Source organism: Equus asinus, chromosome 3 (genome assembly GCF_041296235.1).
Source record: "Equus asinus isolate D_3611 breed Donkey chromosome 3, EquAss-T2T_v2, whole genome shotgun sequence".
Classification (NCBI taxonomy): Eukaryota; Metazoa; Chordata; class Mammalia; order Perissodactyla; family Equidae; genus Equus; species Equus asinus.
Genome location: NC_091792.1, coordinates 28975453 through 29001073, shown reverse-complemented (window position 1 = coordinate 29001073; position 25621 = coordinate 28975453). Strand labels below are relative to the sequence as shown.

The following is a 25621-nucleotide window of genomic DNA, read 5'->3' as shown; positions in this document are numbered from 1 at the left end:
TCTTGTAGACTGCATACTGAAACGCGAAAAGTGCAATTCAATAAATAACCTTTTCCAAAAATGTTTTATTGCTGCAAGTTGTGAGATTTCCAACCATTAAAATTGGAACAAAACTTAAGGTTTCAGCTCCCTATGTAATGCAACACAGCCATTCATTCCATGGGGTTTTGTTTTCAATTTAGGTTTAGCAGTGGATTCAGCAAAGTTTAGATGATAGCAGAATGGTATCAAGAAACTTTGCAACCTGAAGTGGAGCATGAGCTAGAATAGAAAGACTACCTTCCATCCATCCGAAAGGTCAGTCTTCCTTTGAATTCTCTTAAGAATAATTTCAAAATTTAAGGCTGGTAATCACTAAGACAAATACATACGCATCTTGTAAGAAAATCCAACACTTCACATTTTATGTTTTTCCAAACAGAAGCTACATACGGCAACTGAAGTATTCCTAGAGATTGTGCAGAAGAGACTGCCCTGAATTTATCACAGCCTACCTGAATCTAGACCACAATTTTCCGGCCTCTTCTTAATCACAGCTTTAATTCCACAGGTCTAATAGCAATAAAATTATTGCTATTGTGAAAAACAAGGGCCTGATAAAACCCACAGAACAACTACTCACTTATATTGGGACTATTTTTAGTCATGCTATTATAGATCACACTGTATTTTTGTGCATAATAAACAGACACAGGAAAACGCTGAAAATGTATGACTCAACTATCTAATTAAAGCTGAATAAACTAACCTAGTCAGATTTTCATTTTTAAATGAGAAATGACAAGAGTAGTAAATATAAAGAAAAACAAAAAGAACTTTACTTTCCTATGTTAATACAGGTCAATGGACCCTTTCTTCTCAAAAGGGTTGATAACACCAATTCTTAGCAATAAACATAAGGCACTTGTTTAGATTACAACATCACTGCATTTTTTTTTCCACTTGTTTTTCTAACCCTGTATTCCCCCCACAGTATCATTTGGAATTAAGAGTGAATGAGGCAAACGTGAGATGATCCAGTTGATACTACTCAAAGTGGCACAGTACAATGTTTTAGGGGTGATGTCTGGACATAAAATGAACCCTGTCAAGGTCCTCTGACACCAGACAATGTATCCACTATCAAGTAAACCTGAAAGAAAATAAAATATTTATTCAATATTTCCAGTAAAATTGGGTTGGAATACAATATACACGTTAGGAATTTAGCTCCTCACGGTGGCATCTGCATCAAGAGTTCTGAGTACTCATGAATATTCATTCTAAGACAATCTACATCATTTGAACATTGTCAAGACAAATATATGAATTTCATTTTAATATACAGTAGAGTTTAAACATAATTCACACGTACACCCCCTATCATATGGCTGGTGCCTCCTCCAAACACCTCATTAGTGGCAGAGGTAGAACTAGTGTTCTTTCCCAACAATAAGAACTTCAGTTGCCACTCATAGGAGAAGTTGAAAAAAAAGTTATTTGTGGTTTTTTTTTTTTTGCCATCTGTTAAGATGTTCCTGAGACAGGGCTAGTTAATAAAACATAACAAAGCACTGGAGTTCAGTTTGTACTTCTCTTTACATCACTAAATTGTTAGACTAGGATGTGGACTGCAGGTCATGTACTATGAAAGGTTGAGTTTAGCACAAGTGTTCAATCAGTAAAAGGATCAGGTTTCCTGGAAATTCCCTTTAGAATACCCTTTCTATGAACTAAAAGTACCACAAAAAGGTCAATTATATATACAATCAATTTATTTTACCTAATCTTATTTGCTCAGATCTTACAAACGCAATGAGAATATTGAGCTTGAGACTGTTCTCAATGTACAGGTTTAACATTTTAAGGCTCATTTTCTCAATGAAAACAGCAATTTTCAGTTTTGCTTTCAAATAATGGATCATGAATTACATTCCTAGTACCTGCCACCATCCTAGCCCTCACTGAAATCTTAATGCAGGAGCAGCACCACACTTGCTTTCCGGAATTTCCCTGACGCCAGCACTCGGCCCATTCTACACAGCTCCCCTCTGCACTAGCCTTACAGCAAATACACTGCCTCTGGCTTGCACCTCTGTTTCCACCTGTGTATTTTCACAGAAGCCCAACACAGATTAGTTGAAATATTCACACAACTGTTTTTCAAAACAATTTATTGCATCATATTTGGTACCTTATGTTTGACAACAAAAAGGAATTACATCTGTAACTGCAGGAAAAAGAAGCTGGTCTGTTATTGAAAAAAAAAATCTTGGGCCCTTTAAAAATTACAAAGTCTTGGGCTTGCCTGAAACAACTGAGCAAGAAATATATTCTTAGAAATGTAGGGCTTCAAGTATTACAAACCTGTGACACTGTGGAAAAATTCCAGAGGTATCTAAACTGCAGCACTTTTTTTTCTGCATATCGTGAACAAGGCCTGCTGAGGTTTTAACTATTAGTCTCTTGATCAGTCATAGAATGGTAGTCAGGAGTTCTGCTCTTTTAACTTCAAGCCATGGTAGATTTTCTTTTTTCACTCTTGGGTGAAAAAATTCATGCTTGCTAATTAGTTGGTGCCACATCACAGTGCATTTGGTTCTTGCATTACAGTTTTAACAAGTTTGGCCAAACCAATGCTGAACGTTTTGCATTGTTATTTTAGTTCTTCAAGTTTTAGTTAAAATTGAGATTGTTCCAACTGGTTCCTTCAGTTAAAAACTGTGGTACAAGAACACCAAACTGATCATGTACAGTGAATTTTGGAAACACAACAAGCGTATTGAACACCCTCTAGGTTTCTTATAATTCTGCTTGGTATCTATATGTCCCAGCTTCTACAACATCAAGCATCTGTTGTAGGTTTCTCTGTAAATAGTGATTCACATTGCATACTTCCTATGGTCAGAATCAACCCCGTAACAAAATCAGTCAGATGCTAAAGCCCCAACAACTCTTTGTGCTCAGTGAAAGAATCCAGTGCTAAAACAGCATTTATGCTGTCTGAGATATAGTAAAATCTCACAAGACAAATTTAAAGTAATATTTCTGCCACACACCTGCTTTGTTAGCTGTTAACAGCCTCCAGATTTTATATAAATTAGTTTAAAAACATGGGTGGGTAGGTAGGAATAGGATAAGGTATCTTTTTTTAACCCTCAATTTTAGCAGCTTTTAATTTTTTAAGAAACTGAACCTATATCCTGTAATATGTTAGATATTTTATATATACTTTTTCAGCAGGATAAAAAAACGTAAAACACTATTTGAAGGCAACAACATTTACTCTTCTCATTCTGTGTAAGTTAGAGCAATGCAGCAGGTGCGTGACAAAAATATTATACACTAGATATGGTCCAAAGTCATTCCATTTGCTTGTTCAGTGATGTTCAAATTTCATTGGCCAGTTCTTCAGTTTCTGCAGAACTATCTCCATTAACTGTGATCTTCATATCCTCTTCATATCCAGGAGGCATGAAAGCCAAAGCGTAAGGGAAAAGCTTATGACAATTTGCTCTATAAACTTCAGCAGCTTCTTTACAATCTCCTAGGCTCCCATCACACAAGGCTTCTAACACCTCCATACATGTCTAAAGAAAGAAAAAAGGTCATGTTATAACTTGGCCAAAAAAAGGTTTTACTGTGAACTTCATGAGACATTTCATTATCAACAGATTTCCAAAATAAGAGGCAAATGTACATATTTAAGATAAACAAAAGCATTTACTCCCACATATACATTTCATTAGAATTAGTTTCTTCAGAATTGCAGTGTTTATACAAAAGGACAGATATGTATAAACAGGGCTAGGACTAAGGTGGGCCAAGCAAAGTGTACAGGGTGCTACATTTAAAGAGTCAACTCACTCTCAGCAAATGTCCAACTCCAGGCAGCAACGTTGCCTCAGCCTAGCCTAGCCCTGTGCATAAATGTCGAAATTTACACACTATTGTCAATTACTACACTTAAGCCTTTAAGTTTTTTTGGAGGCTTAGAGCCAGGTGGCAAAATTAAACATTTTTTTTCAACCTTGCATTCAAATGAAAGAGAACCTTAAGGTATGTGCAAGAAAGGAGGAAAGAAGGTCTCCAACACAAAGTGCACGTATGCAAGAAAAATGTGATCATGAAAATTGATAACTCTTTCAACCAAACCCCTACATAGTTCTGCTTTCTTTTATTCTTAAATGATTCATGTTGACTTGCATTTCTCATGTTTTCTTTCTTCATTTTTTTGCTTGAAAACACTACATAGTTTCCAGATATATAATACCCCACAAACTTTGCCAGTCTGGAAAGGCTCTAATCTAAATGATGCATTAATTAGCATCCAACAAGTCAAATTTTTCTTTCACAGATATTTCCTTCATTTGCTATTAAGGGACTCTATCTAACTGTCTTTCAGCAGGTGCTTTTTTATCTGGCCGATTATCATACACAGTAGCTGTCCTTCATTTTTAGTCTAAACTACAGTCTGTATTTTGCAACACACCCATATTATCTTTTTCTCTACTTAATCCTCATGTTATAGTACAAGCTATAAAATGAGCATTTTAATTTAACCCTTGGTAAATACATCTTAAATATGTCAAAATCTTCACTGAGACCACTGTTTGCTCAGAAATGCAGATATGAACTGAAATCCAAAATTTAACTATGGAATGTACATATGATTTTTCTAAAACATATTTCTCAAAAAATTATTCTAAGTAACAGATGTGAAACTAGTTACTGAATGCCAAGTAGCTTGCTGCGCATGTGCACGCACACACATAGTCCTAAATTAACTTAAGATAAGGTGAGTTTCTGACATGGATTCATAATGGTTTGGAGAATAATATACATAAATAAATTATTCTCTTGGTGGAAAGAGAAACAAAAAGTAGTCAGGTACTCTAACAGAGAGATTATGAAAAACTCTTTACCTGGAGGTTTCTGTTAGTGAGGGATTCATCAAGCGTTGTTGCCAACTCTATAGCTCGCTTCTGACTAGAAGGATCTAAATAATATACCATTTTGGCAGCTAAAGGAGAAGAAAAAAGGAAATTTGTTTTATTTCAAGGTAAAACCAGCATCTTATCCTCGATTCATTCAAATATAAAATGCAAGGTATGTGTGCAGTGTGTGGCACTTTATTAGGAAAATGGGAACAGCCATTTTGAATCACTGTTATTTAAAAAAAAAAAATACTGAGACAGTAGACCAGAAATAGCCTTACTGTCCAAACTAGGAGAATGATTGTAAGAGAGACTATGAAGAAATACAAATATTCTAATACTTGTCTTTGCGTGGTTGGACCATGGATAGTCTTCCTCTTTCTAAAATGAGGTTGATGGGAATACTTCATTAAATACATATGTTGGGGGAGGAGGGGAAGATGGTGGGGGGTACCCAACCTTGATGGTATGAGACATAAAGCTGAATTCAGAATTTCACTAAGGCATACGAAGCTGCTCTGCTTCTAAGCCAGGTATTTTAAAAGCACACTACTAAAGCACTACCCATGTGGTCCCATCAAGTCCAGACTTTGGCTCACTAGCACAGAACCTTGCCAGATGACTCTTGCCTGTGAGATGCTTTCAGGTGTTCAGCATTGTCAAGTTTGATGTCTTACATAAGCATGAGAAATGGAAGATGACAGTCACATCCAAGTGAATTTTAAGAGCACGTCGATGAGAAAAAAGAAAAGAAATAGAAAGAAAGCTCCTCTTTCGTTGTATGTAATACACAGCTAAATTCAGTTATACGTGCTTCTCTGTAATGCCTATACTGAACCAGGAGAAACTACTAACCTTGATTCACAGTAATAATTTTATCTAAGAAATTTTAAAAAATTTATAGGAAGCATATTTAAGCTCCTGTTGCCATGGGACTAAAATGTGACAAATACACATTGCCTCTTCCACATGAAAACTGTGTAACCTTGTCATTGAGTCATTAAAATAAAAACAAGTTGTTTCAGAAGGCTAAGATAAGGACAAAACAAAGCGATTACCTGATAATCTGTGTGGCAATGAATCAGAATTCCTTTTCAGAAAAGTTTCATTAAAATTCTTTGGATTCGTCGCTCCAAAAAGACGATTCATTTCTTGTTTTAATACTGTTCTAACTGTATCAGGTAAATCTTTACTTTCACACACTGCTGAACAAATTAAAGACAAACTCTTATTAGAAGTTAGATACTCTGATAAAGTGTGTAGAAGTTAAATTATCTACTTGATGAGGCCAATGAAACAAAGCAATTATATACAAAGACTAAATAAGCCTATTGATAATTCAACATTTAAAGAAGAGTTTACCTATATAAATTTAAAGAGTGTGTGTTAAATAATCTATTTTCTAAAGGCACTCAAAGACATTTCATTGACAGATGATTCATTTCCAGAAAAAGAACAGAAAGAAAAATAGATGATGAAAGATGTAGTTCCACGGCCTTCTATAAGCCCCTAGGGGCTGCCTCTCTCAACTTTAAAGAGAGTCTGCAAAGCAGGGGCTTGACGGCACCTACCTGGTAAGCAATGTCACAGCAAATATGTAGTGCTGAAGACAATAGAATTTTCCTCACCCTCTCCATTTTCTTCTATACCCAAGTAAGGCATTATAAAATTATCAATTAAAAAAAAAAACATGGTTGACTTCATTGACCTTTATTTTCAGGGGCTATGTGAATTAAGCTATCATTATACAATAAACTCCAAGGAAGACCAAAGTATTTTCCTGTAATGAGTGCACAGTCATCGTCGTATTTCCAGGCTTTGAGATTTGGAGATGGAAAAGCTGACCCCCAACCTCTCTGGACTGAATCCTAGTTATGCTTTGTTTCAGTATTATTTTGGTATAGAGAGATAGTCTGGAGCTTTGAGCCAGACAGACCTGGGTATGGAGCTAGGCTTGGACAAATCATAACCTCTCTGAACCTATTCCTTGATTTGCAAAACTGGAGTAATATTTAACCCAGAAGGATTACAGTAAGGAAAAGCTACGTATAAAAGAGCTAATTATATAATAGGTATTTGATATACTGTAGTTACCATTTTTGTCACAGACTGAAAACATAAAAAGATTTTCCCTTATGGTTAGGAACTATGGTGGCGGCTTTCAAACTTTGACTGCAACGAAGTATTTGTATTCTCATGAATATGTATCCTATAAAGGATAACTTATTATGTGAAGCAAAAAAGTTTCACAGAACACTCACTGATCCTTACTTTGTGTGACACATGCTGATATTTTCTACTCTATTCTATTTTAGGTTTTCAAATGCTGGTAATGACCCACTAAATTGCTTTCATTGTCTCACTAATGAGTCACTACCCTAAGTTTAAAAAACACTCAACTCTTGAGTAGTAAACATCCAAGTGAAATATCCTACACATAACTAGTAACTGAATAATTGATCGATATGCCCTTGGTTGGTTAAATAGCATTTCTTCTATCATTCTACAGAATTGATTCATTCAAATAAATAAGTACTAGTTAAAGAATTTAGCTTAACCTCCATTATGGCTGTACTTTCAACTTGGTTTTGGCAATTTATCAATGTTTGTTTTTCGGGGGGCACAGAAGCAGAGACAGAATAGGAAGAAAAGTTGCTAAAATAGGCTATAGCCAATACAATAAACATGTCAAAAACCACAGCTGGGATTCTACAAAATATGTTATTTCCATGGGCCTTGTTGGGTTTTGCCTGAAACACTTTCGAGACACTTTATGTGCAGATGAGAAAATAACTGTATAGTTTGCATCATAGTTCGTTATAGGTAGAAGCTAAGCTTTTCATGTTTTTCATTACCTTCATTTAACTTGTCTTCCTCAGATTAAACAATTTCCCCAGAAAAATAAACTGCTTTTAAAAAAGCCCACTTGGGGCTGGTCCTGTGGCCGAGTGGTTAAGTTTGCATGCTCCGCTTCAGTGGCCCACGGTTTCACCAGTTTGGATCCTAGGCGCAGACATGGCACCACTCGTCAGGCCATGTTGAGACGGCGGCCCACATGCCCCAACTAGAAGGACCCACAACTAAAATATACAACTGGGGGGATTTGGGGAGAAAAAAGCCCGCTCAATTAAAAACAAATATATGAACATATATCCATGGTGTTCACGATGCATAAATAGGAAATAACTAACTCCCAACTTCCACTAACAGCTGTTTCCAAAATCATTTCCTCACTGATTCACAAAAGGCTTGTTTACAGCCGACTCAGTTTTCTTCCCTAAATCATGTAGATTGGAAGTATAATTTCCAGGAAACTACTAATTACCCAAAAAAACAAAAAATTCTACTGCAAGTAACACTTAGAATGTCCTGTGGAATTGTGTATAATGAAATTTTACCTATGCCTTTAGGGAAAGGAGCACCCCAAATGTCACAGGTTATTAGTTAACCCTTCATTGCTAAAGTCTAGTGTGTGCGGGGATCAATCTAAAAATCCTTTAAAAGTGATAAAAACCAACCAAAAAATATTGAGTTCTCAGGAAAGTAAAATATCTGACTACTTAATTACCTTCCATGGTACAACAGTAAGTCTTGTGAATCAAGGAAGAGTAACAACTGGGGGGAGAGGAATAAAATCTTTGGTAAGGGGCTTTTGGTTTGAGTGCTCTGATATCCTAAAATTAAAATAACGTTTTATTCATGCTATTAGTTTATTAGCAGATTGAATAAATTTACTAATCACCAACTGTGAAAAGTTACATTGAATAGGGGATTAGCAAAAGGAGTTTCCCTGAGTTCCCAGGCTAGCCAGCATTTTTGTTAATAATTCGAGTAAAAAAATGTTCATATTTTGTGTGAGATAATGACTATTCATTACTAGGTTATAGCACACCCCACTTAGTGATTGCCACTTAAAATGGCAAAAGAGATAAATGAGAGTATTAAGCACGGTCTTTTTGGGGGAAATACTTAAGTACAGAAGAAAATTATCTCCAGATAAAAGAAATGAGATTGTACAAATGAGAGAGGAAAACGATATATAAGATTCATTGTAGATTAAGGTGACCAAATAATGCTAATTTTAAAAGCATGTGAGGGAATATAAACACATAAGGAAATAATAAAACAAGTGAATACCTAAGCTCCTATCTTTTACTTTGCACTGACCAGAAATGTAATTTAAATTGCTTTAAGTCCAACGACTTAAAAAAAAAAACAACTCGGGGCCAGCCTCTTGGGCAAATGGTTAAGTTCACGCGCTCCACTTCAGCTCAGGGTTTCCCTGGTTCGGATCCTGGGTGCAGACATGGCACTGCTCATCAGGCCATGCTGAGGCGGCGTCCCACATAGCACAGCCAGAAGGACCTACAACTAGAATATGCAACTATGTACTGGGTGGCCTTGGGGAGAGGAAAAAGAAGAAAAAAGAAGAAGATTGGCAACAGATGTTAGCTCAGGTGTCAATCTTTAAAAAAAAATACTTAAAAGAAAAAACTGAAAACTTTAAATGGATACCAAATCATCCTCATAAAAATGGGGGATGGGAATGTCCTATATGGTAAATGACCATATATGTGGCAGATATTAATTACAATGGTAGTATAACAACATTCTGGAGTTTTGGAAGGTACCTTTAACCATGTGAAAATGAATATTCACTTTAGAGATGTTTCTACAACTGATAAAATAGATGTAGACGCATTGTCTTTTCGTCCATACTCCCCAGAAAAGTGTTATTGGTGAGGATCTCTTTGCAAAGGAGTTACTACAATATAACTTAAGGTGACAAATGTGTTCCTGAAACATTACTTCAAAGTTAAATCTTTTGAAGTACCAAATATATTAGTTAAAGGAAGGAACCTTGTGAGGTTTAACAAACATGCCCCTATTTTGTGTCTCTCCAGTTTCACAAATGCCTTTACAGTACACACCTGTTCTTAACAAAGGTAATAAGCAGTCTACCCAACTTCATAAAAGCTTTTTAAAGAGACGGTGCACCTTTAACTACAAATTATCACTGCTTTCATTCCCCAAACTTAATCAAAATAAAGATCACTTTGTGACTCTCTTCCTGACAATGATGTGAGTTGAACAGCTGGAGCAATGGGCATGGTTAACAGGGACACTCAGGAATTCTAACTTTTATGTCAGGACCATTGTGCCTTTGTTTCTCTGAAGTCCATGAGCATTTTAATTTTCTGAAACAAGTGTTGCAAGAAAATAGTCATATGTTCACAATCCACACATTCATTATAAGCAAATATGCTTAAATATGCCACTTTTAAATTCATATTTCAAAGGAAAGTCTCTAATTCCATAGGATTTATATGTATTATTTTACTACCTTTCAGGAAAGAATTGGTTGTATAAAACAAAGCATGTATGTTAATTTTGAAAATAGTTTAAGTGCACTCCATCCTAACTTGAGAATGGATTAAAATTATTCTAGCCTTAATTTTCTGATTCATGATTTCAAAGATTTTTTAATATAAAAAAGAGACTAAAAAGAAACTTCTTTGGGGGCTGGCCCCATGGCCGAGTGGTTAGGTTCACGTGCTCCGCTGCAGGCGGCCCAGTGTTTCGTTGGTTCGAATCCTGGGCGCGGACATGGCACTGCTCATCAGACCACGCTGAGGCAGCGTCCCACATGCCACAACTAGAAGGACCCACAACGAAGAATATACAACTATGTACTGGGGGGCTTTGGTGAGAAAAAGGAAAAAAATAAAAAATCTTTACAAAAAGGAAACTTCTTTATTTTCTCTAAATACAACAATTTTTTCTTGTATTTTTATAATATGCTTATATAATTTATTACTTCAGAATTTTAAAAAATTGAGGAAAAACATTTCTATGATTCAGTTTCTATAATAGGAATCATTTTTTTTGACAAGCATAAATATAATTTAAATAAGGCTTTACTTTTTCTTAGAAGTCAAAACAATATTCTTATGGAACAATTTAGCATTTTTCAAAAGAATGATTGGAATGCCTGGTTTAAATCTCATTATGTTTATATAACGTATGGGTTCATGGAGCCTAGTATTTAGCAATGAGGTAAGTAACTTAATAGTATTTCTAAATTCTACAGACTGTCCTATTTAAGATTCAATTTTTCCTTCTCCAGTCACTTAACAATCAAAACAAGAATAGAACTACTTGACTACAGGAGTCCTTTTTTCTAAACTTAAAGCTCTTGTAGGAAGAACAATAATTATGTATGTTAGCTTGAATAAGTAATTTAATCTTCTGAGATCCTAGATTTCCCAACTATAAAATGAAACATAATTAGCATAAAATTCCACCTTTCATTCTCTAAAATTCTGTAGTTCTACTTCACATTAAAACGGATGGATCTTACCGTCAAAATATTTGAAAAGTACATTGATTGTTTTAAAGTTTTTTAACCTATATTTAATAACAAAAATTTTACGACTCAAACAATTGTGCTAAATAAGGAGATAACATCAATTTCAAAGAGATTCTTCAATTTTAGAACAATTTACTAAGAAGCTTTACATAATGAAATAGATTCAAAACTTCAACTTACATGTAACTTTTTAGAAACGGAAACAAAGCTGATTCTCAAATATCCGGACTTGAATGATTCTGTCAAAATCAGGTAATGTTTCTAGTCTTAAAATAAAGACCTTCATCACAAAGAAAAGAATCCTGCTGTTTCCCCAAGCTAATTTAATACGCATTAGCGTTAAAATGAGTGAGTTCATGATAAACTTATATACATCACTTATACAGTCACTATCAACTACTGTAATCAAATACTTAAGTAACAGAAAACAAAAACATACCAGTACTAAAGAGTCGAATCATACACTCATGAAGCCAGGGATGACTAGAATCAATAGCAAATGCCCTCTTTACTGATTGGAGCATCAAAAGAAACTTCTCTATAAAAAGAAAAAGTAAGATATATTTGATCACTTGATAGAATAAGATGCCCTCCTTTGGAGGACTAAGACCTTACAAACAGAAAACTAATTCAGAGTCAGTCACAACTCAACTGCGACATATGACTTAAGCACACAAATTCCTCAGATTAGCAACATTAGCTAGTATCTTCCACACAACGTTCTTTAAGAAAAAAGGTTTTATGAAGTATAAAAAATTTAGGTAGTATTCAACAATATTTGAACTAATGCTATATAAACAAAGAAATGAAATGTGAAGCCATTTCATTTCCTAAATTCCTTTAGTCAAAACAAAGGGATTTTCCCCACTACTTAAAAAACTTCATTGTTTATGCTTGAAACTATCTCCTTCCTTGTGTTTTGTGACATGTGAAATGATTTCCCTCCTACCTGACTATTCCTCTCCTGTCAATCCTTGGCTCCTCTTCCCCCTTGAAAGGTAGAGTATTCACCAAGGTTATATTTTCAGTCATTTTCTAATCTCTATCTATGTTACACCCCCACCCAGATCCCCCATGCTCCCCAAGCTTCAGTAGTGTTTCACCTGTTCAATGTAAATCTGCACCTGAATACTCACCATACTGCCAAGTCTCATCTATAATCACCTCTTTGTTAAGACTTCCCTAATTTGGTACCATTCCCCAAATGGCGAAATTCAAAATCTCAGGCTCCTCTAACAATTTCTTTTCCCTTACCCCCAACACTCAGAAAGCTAAAAATACTGCCACGCCCTCTGTCACCACCCATTTCACTCTAGTGCAGTGGATTCCAAACACTGAAGAGTCCTTCAGAGGTTAGAACATAGCCAAGAAGCCAACTGAATGGAATTTAGATTGCTCTTTCCCACCTGAAGCAGAACAGCTTTTATATTTTGTACTTTGGGGTTCCAGTTAAGAATATTTGTTAAAAAGGGAGAAGTACTAACTTAAAAGTTTTAAAATTACTAAACTATTTATTAAACTTATTTTCCAAATTATAACATAATTATTGCAGAAAATAGAAAATATTTTAATCAAATTCCATCAAGAGACAATCTCTGTTACCTTTTGATTTCTTCCCAGCCACTTTTCTTAATACCTTAATAGAATTAGGTAAATATCTTAATAAAAATTAAAATCAAACTATAGTTTTTCATCCTATTTTGAAACAATGTTATGAAGCAACCTTTCTCCAACATTATTAATTACTTTTGGTAAACATGACTTTTTAATGGATACTCTATAGAGATACCATTTTATTCAATCTCTTTTAGTAGGAGAGATACACTGTTTGGAGCAACAACCTTCTGTTGGATCTTACTAACCAGTTTCTCTTCCCTTCCATATGCTTTTTTTCCAATGAACCACTTGGATTACATCAATTCAGTATCATAGAATCTTCTTAGTATCTATTATATACAGTTTATGCATTCTAAACCTGGCAACTAAGACCCTTCATTGATCTTTTACCTGGCTCAGGGAATAACTTCAATATTATTTACAAACACTTGTGTTTTCTTAACGGATATTCTTCCTTTCTATGTACCTTTCCTTTTAGAAATACAATTCATCCTTCAAGACACACCTCAAACATCACATCTTCTATTCATAACAATAGCTAATAATAGCTAAAATTTATTTAATGCTTACTGTGTACCAGGCACTATTCTAAGCTCTATATCTATTAACTAATTTTATCCACACATGTACATGGTAATTACTGTATTTACCTTACTCCTAGTTATGTATGTACATCTACTGTTGATTTTAATGTCCTGGAAGAGACAATTGTATCATTGTACCTCCCCACAACATTTTGTACATAGCAGGCATTTCTATGAGGAAGCTGCATTGGCATTTGCCAAAAAATCCTACAGCAGTGGAGGGTATCAGAGTTTGGCGACTATATCTAAGAAATACAGTGATCAATTTTATCAGGGCCACTATACTCTAATTGCCTACCTTTCCTAAAGTAAATCTCAAAGGCAAAAAGATGAGTTTCTATCTTGTTCTTCACCAAGTTCTTCAACGGTGTTAAAAATTTAATAGCTTCTTCCAATGGAGTTTCAACCTAACAAAAATAAAAGATATTATACAAATGGAAGCAAGATTTTTGGGGGATGTGATTTTACTCTTTCTATTAAAAACACTTTAAAAAAAAAAACAAAAACCACTTACCAGTCTCCCAGAAATATACTGTCATATTTTAACCTCCTGTAATCTAAACAAAGGGGATTTTGGAACTCTAGAACTCTTCACTGGTTTTCAACCACAGAGATTACATTATCTCTGGATAGAAACTATACAACAAGTAAGGAAGAAGATAAAATAGAACCAGGGAAAGACAATAAGAGAAACAGGTAAGATACCCAAGGGGAAAAAACTGACAGAGGAGGGAAGTGAAACAGGATGGAGAGGACTAAGAAGGAAACTATAGAGAACATTATAGAATGAGTGAATGCTCTTTTTAAATTCAAACTATAATCAAGCTATTAAAAAATACTACAATATCCATTCTGTGTTACTTTGTTCCACTACAAATTCTATAGACATTCAAAATTATTCAAATGCCACACTAACGGTGAGATGGCATTTGAAAAGAGTTATATTTATAGAACTCTCTCTGTAACCTTTTACTAATTATATAAAAATCATATTAAATAAAAATACTAAAAAATGCTGAATCATGATAAAGATTATATAGGAGTCCTTAAAATGACTCTTCCTATTTTTCTGTAACTTTAAACGTATTTTAAAATAAAAAGTTTTTCTAGAAAAAACATCATATTAATTACCTATTTGTAAACCACTACTGGACAGGTGTAAGGTCTGCCTCATAATTGTGCTATTGTTATACTCCTAGACTGAGTATTGAGAGACGACTATTCTCAGTAGACTGGGATGGTGGTGGGGAACACCACCATATTTAGCAGAAGGGCACTGAAGATCTGGGTTCTATTCACCTTCTCTCATCAGAGAGGCAATAATAATTTACCTTCAATGGAATTTGGATTTGCCATATCTGTCCAGCATGCTTCTATTAGTACAGTAATTATGGTTTCACCAACATAGACTCTGGCCAAGGAAATTATTTCACAGCATTAAAAAAAAAAGTTAAGCAACAAAGGGATGTCTGTGGGATTTATCTTGTACTAATGTGTGAAGCAGCTAGCATTATTCTGAAGGATAAACCAGAAATCAGTGTCTAGCACTGACCTAAGAGCTGTAGATACCAAGAGATGGAGGAGAAAACAGGGGCCCTCATAAGTATGCCTTTCTCACACATTTGTAAATATTTTGCTTCTTATTCCCATGGCTGTATGTTCTACTGAGTTGGAATTTACGGTATACAGGGGAGAAATGGTTCCCAGGGAAAGGAAGAAAACTGGAAACTGAAATTGCCACCCAGCTATATCAAGCTTTTTGTGCCTCTAGGGGTACAGACTGAAATGACGGTCACTGTATTGACCAGGATAATTTACTACCAGGGAGATACAGCTGCTATTACAAACCGGAAACAACAAGGAATATAGGGAAGTTAAATCAATACAAGCATTACACTTACTGAAATCAAGTATTTGAACTTGGAAAGAGAAAAGAGAGAACTTAATTCTGTCTACAATCTTAGTAAATGAGAAGATATGCCCCCAAAGGAGATCTGGATCTGCTGTCCCCACATGTGTTGTGTGCCTCTCACAGGTAAGATTCTGTCAGGCTAAATCTAAGCATTTAAATATACATACATAACCACAATAAGCTAACGACAGTCTACAGCTACCTGTACACAATGCAGTACAGGCTTACATATACAAAAGCATAGAAAGAGGAACGAGGTTCTAAAATCAGTGCTGAAGACGAAAGAAAAAAATCGTCAAAACTACCCTTGAAAATCCCTAAAGTTGTAAACATAGACATATAGATATAAATATGCAATATCACTGGTTTACATTATGTGTATGAAAACCATATATTTAAGTACCAAAATCACAATCATTGTAGAAAGATATTCACACTATGAGAGGCACACAAGAACTGACACAGCCTACACAAATAGCATCTCAAACTTAGTTGGGATCATATGTTCACCGAGTGGAGTATCGGATGGAATTGCCAGCATTATGCATACTCTTTTCTCTCAAACAAAAAATTACATCCAGTCATGAAGATCTGAATTTACCTAAGTTAAACAGATGCAGAATGGGACAGTTTGAGGAGCAATTTAAGACATTTGCAAGGGCAGTTTTGATTATATGCAATATTTTAATTTATAAACTGACCTGAAATTTAATCCACATATTAAGATATGTTGTATAGGAGTATATCTCCCGATACTCTCAGCATAGAAACAAAAAATTTAAAACTATTAGAACACTACTATAAACACGGAATACTAAGGACTCATTACTCTTGATAAGAAATGCGGGTGTGTAAAACGGGGAAAAAATCCAGTTGAGATGAATGCTGACTGACTGAAGGCAAGGGGTAACATAATAGGACAGATGCTGCATGAGAACTCACAAATACCAACTACTGCCTCATGCAAGGTAAGTTGGAGAAAGCAATACAGCTTCCACCAAGACTTCAGATTCATACTCAGTTACCTAACTATTAAACTCATTAACTAAACCTCTTCCTAGTTTCCTTTTCTCCTTCTTAACTGAAATTTCTGCTAACTTAATAATGCTTTTATTTTATTTTATATATGTTATCGTGAACTGGTAACATTAAATTTACCATTTACCACATGGAAGAATGCTGAAATAGAGGATCACAAAATAGCCAATTACAGATTGCAGATCCAGACTTGGCAGGCAGCTTTTAAAAGAGCCTAAAATGCCTCTCCTGGTTATGATGGCTTGGTGTAATTTGGCACTGCCACCACTTTGGGGATACGGGTAGGTGTGGATGCCATTAGATGGGGGCATCTAGCAAAAGAGGGGTGTTATGTGCCTAACACATAAGAATAGTATACACTAAAGAGCAATCCATGAAACTGGGTGCCTTCCATTAGGCTCCTTCCAAATAAAGCACTCAGAAGCACTTTCTACAGGCATTATCTTCTTCTGAGACTCTACCACCTCTAGCCACAAATGATTAGACTACAACCTAGCATCTGGCCCCAAAGCAGCCATTATAAGCTGGACACAAGCAAAACCTAATAGAGTCTATAGGGATGCCTGGTTCAAGAATTCTGTTCTGTAGGGGTACTCTTTCTTAGACAGCAACTAAACAATCCAAACAGATCCTCTCTTTAAGAACTATAATGCAAGACATGAAGAGTTACAAGAAAAAAGTTATTAAGGAAAGTCATGGGATAGAGAGAAAGCAAGCGGAAAGAATGATGGTGGCAGGCAGTCAGTGATAGTGATAAAAATGGCAGTAACAAAGAAAGCCAAGGCATCAAGTTGGAAGGCCCCTAAAGTTGCTATTATCCCTGAATAACTTCATGATTCTCCACTAGGCCTAAAAGGTCAATTTTCTGTGTCTCCTCACTTCCCTGTATACTCTTCCAATAAACTCCCAACAACCGTAAGAAACTATCATCTTTGTTCCTAGAAAGTACACATTTGTGGAAAAATGTCAATATATCCTCGTGAACTCCAAGTTAGATTTCTCTATGATTCTCAAATAGCAATACTGCTATGAGACATTACTGTCCACCTGCTCTGGTATAGTTCTAAAGATATTTTCCAACTCTATTTGTTAGGTATTATAATTTTCCTTAGTTATAGCAGTCAGTGATTTTGAATTTTTAGTTAGTAGTGAGGCTACAACTGAACTCTAGGGCAATGTGCTTACTATTTTGCTTTAACATAATGAATTAAGAATTATTTTCACATGGAGTAGGAGGATGTCAAGGGCCAGAAGAAAAGTGCAAAGGTATGTTTTTAATCAAAACGGTTCATATGACAATGAATACCTTGGTTTCAGCTTAATGGTTAAAAACGGTAGATAAGATTTTGGCTGGGGGGAAATATTTAGGGACTTTTAAGATATCAGGTTCAAATAGCAAAGTCCAATAAAGAAGTATCGTAAACTGACAACATCGGTAAGTAGGAGATACACGTCTAGAACTCACTTTTTAACAAGCTCAATTTAGCCTAGATATAAAAACTCGCCTATCACCACTTTTAATAGACACTACATGCTTTACATATATATTTACTCTAGTCCTAACATCTCTGCCTAGTAGGGATTTTTCCTACTCCCATTTTATAGATTAGAAAACCATCAGAGAGGTTAGACAAAGTGTCCAAGACACACAGTGAAGTGTAAGAGCTGATACGTGGACCCAGATCAGAATGACTCAAATGCCAAAACTTTCCACTATACCATACTAGATTACTCTAACTCAGGATCATTATTTCAAGTTTTAAACGTGAAATATGATCAGAAACAAACAAACAAAGAAGACTAAAAATTAAACTAAGTTTTTGCTCTAAAATCTATAATCAAATCGATTGAATAAGACAGTGTAAAATGACAACAGCTGGTCATGAAATTTCACTCAATTGTGCTAAATGCTATTATGAAGTACCTTGGCTAGTTTCTCAGGGATAAGTTCTTCTTTTGGACCTCCAATTTCCTCATCATCATCATCCTTCTTCTTTTTCTGATTTCTCTGCTGCTTTTCTTTTTCTGCATTTTTTTTCTCTTCTTCTATCTGAGCTTTCTTTTGAGCTCTTCTTTGTTTATTACGTAGCTTCTTCAGCTCTTTGTCAGACATATTTGCTGTAGGCAACAAGTGTTAATTAACGAAATTATAAGCATGTTAATCAGATTAGTAATGATCAATTACTACTATTTAATACTCTCATACAAACTCCCATTAAAAATATTACGTTATGCATGTTCATATGCCTATGTGTACCTAGCCTTTAAATGATTCCATATTTATTAGAGAGAAGACTGTACCCACTTCAGAAAGTTTTTTTGAAACCAGGTGGTGACCTGGTGCTGCAACCACAGCAAAGCATAAAAGCATGTGAGTTCCTCCAGCAGTATTCAACTATGTGCAATTCTATTAACGAGCTGTTTCATCTCTCTACGGCCTTGGACTATGCTTTCTCTTAGTTATGCCTTCTCTAATCTTGTCAAACGGTTATGCATTCTCTACTCTGAGCTGCCACTATGCCTTACCTATTTTGCTTGTCAGAATACTTTGTTTATGCATCTGTTTCTCCCTGAAACTGTAAGCTCCTTCGTGGAAGAGACCTTGTCTTACTCATCATCTTTATATTCTCAGGGCCTAGCAGCATACCAAAACACAAAGAAAACACTCAAATATTTGTTTGGATATTTGTTAACGGAATAAGGAATAAATGGTAAATTAAAAATCTGACACTGAAAATTAACAATGTCCCTTGAGGTACAAACTATGGAATGTCTCAAAACAAAGACTGAAAATCACTGGCAAATATGCTATATTAAAGGGAAAATCTATACTGTTTAGACTTCAAGCAATAAATCTGAAAGCTACATGTTCAATCAGTATTTATTTAGATAACATTTATTAACACTGAGAAAGAAAAAAGTCATTCTAAAATACACCACCACTGTGGTGAATTAAATATATGTCCATGAAGTCTTCCCTCCAAAAGGTAAAGCCTATCTCCTCTTCCCGTAAATGTGAGCTATACTTACTCACTTCTAAAGAATAGAATGTGCTAGAAATGAAAGTGTATGACATCCAAGACGAGGACATAAAAGCACTGTGCTTTCCTCCTTGCTTTCTCTTGGATCACTCAGAGGAAGCCAGATGCCATCGTGTGAAAAAACCCAAACAACTTTATGAAAAGACCCACATGGTCAAGAATAGGCCTCCAGCTGTGAAAGTAAGCCATCTTGCAGGCAGATTCTCCAACCCAAGTCAACCCTTCAGATGCCTTGGCTGACATCTTAACTTCAACCTCCTGAGACTCCTAAGTCTTTCAAAATCATATAGCTAAGTGACTTCCAAATTCCTGCCCCACAGTAACTCTGAGATAATAAATGTTTTGTTACTTAAAACTGCTAAGTGTAAGCAATTTGCTATGCTGTAAGCAACACAGATTCTGGCACCTAGAAGTAGGGTGCTGCTGCAATAAAAACCCACAACGTGGGAGTGCCTTTGGAAGCAGGGAGTGGCAAAAGGTGGAAAGACTTGGAGAAGAGCATTAATGTAAGCTTAAAGAGCCTTAGACTATTGATAGAAGTCTGGATTTTGAAGAGTCTGCAAGTGAGGACTTCAAGTGAAGTGAGGAACATGTTGCTGTTACATAGAGGCAGAAAGTTTAGTAACACTTAGAACATGTATCAAATAAACTGGGTGATCTAGCTAGAGGAATTTCTAGGCCAAAAAAAAAAAAGAAAAAGAAAAAAGTGTTGAAGCTGGCACCCTGCTACTTGTAGTAAAACTGCAAGAGAGAAGGAAACTAAAGGAAGAAGCAGGGACTTGACAGTTCTGAAAATTCTCAGCCTCTCCAGAAATGGCTGCTGGGCAAAGACCAAATCCAGAAGACTGCCAGGAAAACATATCCAGAGGGAAAGCAGAGAGTTTGCCTTTAAAATCTTCTGTTAGGACTCAGAACTCAGAAACATGGTACTTCAGTTACTAGTCAAACTAAAGGCTCTCTTAAGGGTGTGACTTACAGATCCTCTCAATTAAACAGAGCTTGTAAGAAACTTAAGAGTGTTATCCTCTCAGCAAAAGCTCAAGGCAGACAAAGATCTGTGCATGTGGATTCCAATAAGATTCACAAAAGACCCATAAATGTTTTTTGCTGAGGAAAACTCGCCCTGAGCTAACATCTGTTGCCAATCTCCCTCTTTTTGCTGAGGAAGATTTGCCCTGAACTGACATCCATTGCCAATCTTCCTCTATTTTGTATGTGGGCTGCTGCCACAGCAAGGCCACTGAAGAGTGGTGTGGGTCCACAACCAGGAACTGAACGCAGGCTGCTGAAGCAGAATGCACAGAACTCAATCACTAGGACACCCAGGGCGGCCTCCACAAAGTTTTTAAAGGAATTATATGGGAAGAAAGACAGCAAATTTTGACTGAAAGGAAGAGAGAACAAAATGAAAAGAAGCCTTCAGACCCCCTAAATATTGGAAGCACATTAAAAAACTAGTGAGTTGCAAACAAATGCTAAGTTTCAAGAAAAAGAAAGGATGAGTCAGAAAGTCGAACCAAGAATCCAGACGGCAGAGTCAAGAGCCATAAAAAGTATTCCTAAGGTCTTGAGTCCTAATCAAAGTACTGCTAACATGTACCCAACTGGACTTTAGAAATAACATGAACCAGGGGCCGGCCCCTTGGCTGAGTGGTTAAGTTTGTGTGCCCTGCTTTGGCGGCTCAGGGTTTTGCTGGTTCGGATCCTGGGCACCAACCTAGCACCACTCCTCAAGCCATGCTGAGACAGTGTCCCACATGCCACAACTAGAAGGACTCACAACTAAAATATACAACTACGTACTGGGGCCCTTTGGATAGACAAGGAAAAATTTTTTAAAAATCTAAAAAACAAAAAAGAATTAACATGAACCAGTAACTCCTGTGTGCCTCCCATTCTCCCCTCACCACCCCTGTTGAACAACAATATCTACAGTGGATGCCCTATTCCTCTCCCATCATTTTATATTGGATTTGTAGTTGATAGCCAGCCCTGGTTGGTGGTCTAGTGATTAAGATCCAGCACTCTCACCTCAGTGGCCTGGGTTCGTTTCCCTGTCAGGGAACCACACCGTATGTCTGTTGGTTGTCCATACTGTTGCAGATGCTGAAAGCTATGCCATCGGTATTTCAAACACCAGCAAGGTAAGCCATGGTGGACAGGTTTCAGTGGAGCTTCCACATTCAGACAGACTAGGAAGAAGGACCTGGCCACCCACTTCTGAACAAAATTGGCCATGAAAACCCTATGAACAGCAGCGGAGCATTATCTGATATAGCACTTTAAGGTGAGAAAATGGCATAAAAAGACTGGGCAGGTTCCTGCTCTGCTATACACAGGGTCACTAGGAGTCTGAATCGACTTGACGGCATTAACAATGTAGCTGGTAGGTCACTCATCTCTTTAGTTCAAAGGATTTCATACCAAGAACAGCTATACTTGAAGAGCTATACTAAAGAATCATATTCAAGAAACCTCATCAGCACCTGCACCTCATTTATATGATAACATTGTGGACTGTGAGCTAATGCTGTAATGGGATGAAATTTTTGGAGGCCCTGGGAGGGGCAAGTGTATTTCATGTGTAAGAATAAGGTAAATAATTTGTGTCCAAAAAGCAGAACATGACAAACACATGTCTACAAATTCTTTGATTTTCCTCCCCACTCAAGTATAGGCTGCACTTGGTGACTCACTTCTACAAACAGAAATGTGAAGGAAGTGAACCGAGTATCACGTCAAGAGAATAGAACATTAAAGATGTGGCTTCTTCCTTGCTCTCTTTCATGGCTAGCTACCATATCTTAAGGAACCCAAGAAACTCTCTGGAGAGACTAAGGAATTAATGCCTCCTGCCAAAAGCCATATGAGTAAGCCATCTCGAAAATGGATCTTCCATCCCAAGACAAGCCTTCAGATGACTGTAGCCCCATTCAATACCCTAACTACAACTTCATAAGAGACCCTAAGCCAGAACCACCTAGATGCTTCTGAATTCTTGACCTGTGGAAACAGGTGTTTTAAGCTGCTAAGTCGGGGAGTAAGTTATTATGTGGCAACAGACAGAACTGTCAAAAACAAACACAAACCTGTTTCTCTTTTTCCTGGTAAAGAATCCCTTTCTACTAAAAAAAGAAAATTTCAAGCAAGGACCAAAAGTTATATCCTGGAAACAGAAGGCTATGAATGAGTGGTCAACATAAATTGACCTTTTAATGATGTGTAAAATAATTGCTACTGCTTGCATCCTTATTGCATGCTAAATACAATATATACATTATTTTATTTAATATTCTCGACAACTTCATGTATTAGACTGCAATATTATTTTATGTATAAGAAAACTGACGTTTCAGAGGAAAAATAATGACTCAGATACAGTAAAAGGCAGAGCAAGGATTTAAATCCACTTCACTCTGACTCCAAAGTCCGGGCTTTCCTTCCACTATGCTATATCTGGGGTTAGCAAAGTTTTTCCACAACAGGCCAGATACTAAATATTTTCAGCTTTGTAAGCCATAGGTCTTAGTTGCAACTAAACTCTGCTGTTGTAGCATGAAAACAGCCATCGATAATACATAAACAAAGGGGCTCAGCTATGTCCCAATAAAACTTCATTTACCAAAACAAACTGCAGTATGGATTTGGCCCACTGGCTAGTTTGTGATCCTATTCTATAATACGTGCCACTGTCTTAAAAGGACTCATGTCAGTTCATAATAACAGAGTTGTCATATAAAAACAGAGGGAAAAAAACCCACATAGGAAATTAATACAGAAATTAAGAGTCCAAATCCTGTTTCACTTCATTTAGCACTAATTATCTGGATAAGCAGGGTCTCAACTTTACATGAATTTGTTATTATTTGTGTGAACATGATAGAGGCTGAGAATTTTAGCTTAGGAGGAGTCAGGAAAATTCTACCATGCTAGAAGATAACATTGCACTATCTTAAAAAGAAAAATGTTTGTGCATGTGTGTATACGTGTGTGTCCACCTGTATATATGTGTATACATAGAAAATAACATCTGAACCTAGACTACTCTATTCAGCCCAACTAACATTCATATAAGAAGGCAAAATAAAAGAAATCCGGCCATTTAAAGGCTCTTAAGTTTACTGAAAAATAAAAACATAAGAAGCAAAAGATAACTCTCAACCAAATAAAAGATAACACTAGATATTTACTATAAATATCAAGCTTTATAGTGAACCATTAGAAGCACTGTATCTATCTGATAAAAAGGCAGCAAGCACACTATTGTTCCTATTAATCAGCACATTTTAGCAACTCTAACCAATGCAATAAGGCATGAAAAAGAGGTATAAATAAAGAAATAAAACTACTGTTTACAGATTAACATAATGGCTTACAGAGAAAATTTTTAAAAATCAACTGAAAAAACTAACTAAACCTAGTATCGGAGTTCAATAAGGATACTAACTTGACATACAAAAACTATATTCATTTAGAATACTGTAATGGAAAAAAAGGACATGTAAGGATAATGCTAATAGTAAATTTGCCAAAGTTATATGACAACCATTACACTAAACAATAGTAGGAGATACATGCATTCTAGTATGCAGTCTCAATATTGTTTAAGATTTCCCCACCCTAAATAGTAATCTGTATACGTTAAATGTAATTTGAATTAAAAACTCCACAAGAAACTTTCCAGAAGAAAAGCTAATCCTACAGTTTATACATAAGCAAAAATTTACATGTAAAACCAAGAAAATTCTAAAGATGTAGCATTAGATTGAGAAAAATAGATCATAACAGAAACCTATACTGGTGTCAATATCACACAGTTTTAATGTCTTTACAAGTTTTGATATATATTAGAATAAGACACCATGCCCACAACCCACCATATTACTTTTTCAGTTTAGTTCATGATAAAGGTGGCATTTTAAATCAGTAGGGAATACGACAACCTATTCAAACACTTCTGTTGAGGAGTCAGAAGTTTGTTTGGGGGTAAAAAAGCCATCCTCCACCTCACATCATATATAAAAATTAACTCCAAATGATTAAATTGCCAAATGTAAAAATAATGGAACAAATATTATAAGAAAACACAGAAGACATTTATAAATATATTTTAAATTTTGACGTAGAAAAGCCTTTCTAAGCAAGACCCAGAAGCCATAAAAGACTAAAACTTTTACATAATGAAAGATACTCACCATAAACAAAGGTAAGACCTAAGTGACAGCAAGAAAATGTATGCAATATATAACCAAGGATATGTACAGAACTCCTACAAATCAAAAAGTTTCAAAATAAAATGGGCAGAAAATATGGAACAGGCAATTCACAGAAGAAATCCAAAGGCAACATGAAAACATATGCAGATGCTCCATTCTTAAAAATCTAGGAATTATATATTAGATATTTTCTCCAAAATAACAAAGATGTAAAGGACAGGTAATTTTCAGTGTTAGGAATAAATTAAAAGATAATCTCAACACAGTATTGGTGGCAATAAAAACTGATGAATCTTTTATTGAAGGCAACTTGGCACTATTTGAAATTACCACACTATTTTTTAAAAAATTTTTTAAAAATTTTATTTATTTTTCTTTTGAGGAAGATTAGCCCTGAGCTAACTACTGCCAATCCTCCTCTGTTTGTTGAGGAAGACTGGCCCTGAGCTAACATCCATGCCCATCTTCCTCTACTTTATACGTGGGACACCTGCCACAGCATGGCTTTTGCCAAGCAGTGCCATGTCCACACCCGGGATCCGAAGCGGCAAACCCAGGGCCACCGAGAAGTGGAACATGCGCACTTAACCGCTGCACCACTGGACTGGCCCCCTGAAATTATCACACTCTTTGACCCAGCGATTTCCACTACTAACAATCCATGCTAAATAAGTAAGTGCATAATGATGTACAAGGACATTTACTATGGCACTGCAATGATGGGAAAAAATTCCATGTGGATTCCTACACAGCCATTAACATGCTTGATGATGATAAGCTGTGTGCAGACATAGAGCAACACTATGAAATGAGGGGAAAAAAGTAAGTTAAGCAAAACTGGACAACTACAAAGAACCACCCTGACATGTGTATATAGAGTATGTACACATAAAATTCCAAAAATCATAATTGTACACAAAGGAAACT

The 25621-nt window shown here is 35.9% G+C and overlaps 1 protein-coding gene across 2 annotated transcripts in view; it reads right to left on the bottom strand.

The window, feature by feature from the left end:
• Positions 1–796: 796 nt before the first annotated feature.
• The window catches only part of NAA15 (N-alpha-acetyltransferase 15, NatA auxiliary subunit), a 79057-nt gene continuing 54232 nt past the window's right edge, over positions 797–25621 (bottom strand). Inside the window, exons 15-20 of one of the 2 annotated variants that reach the window (XM_014852331.3) lie at positions 18362–18555; positions 13786–13894; positions 11726–11824; positions 5975–6121; positions 4905–5002; positions 797–3569 (exon numbers count right to left, since the gene is read on the bottom strand). In XM_014852331.3, the coding sequence (XP_014707817.1) occupies positions 3369–3569; positions 4905–5002; positions 5975–6121; positions 11726–11824; positions 13786–13894; positions 18362–18555 (848 nt within the window). In that variant the 3' untranslated portion in view covers positions 797–3368. The remainder of the gene's footprint in view (positions 3570–4904; positions 5003–5974; positions 6122–11725; positions 11825–13785; positions 13895–18361; positions 18556–25621) is intronic. The other variant, XM_014852397.3, reaches the window with a different exon arrangement.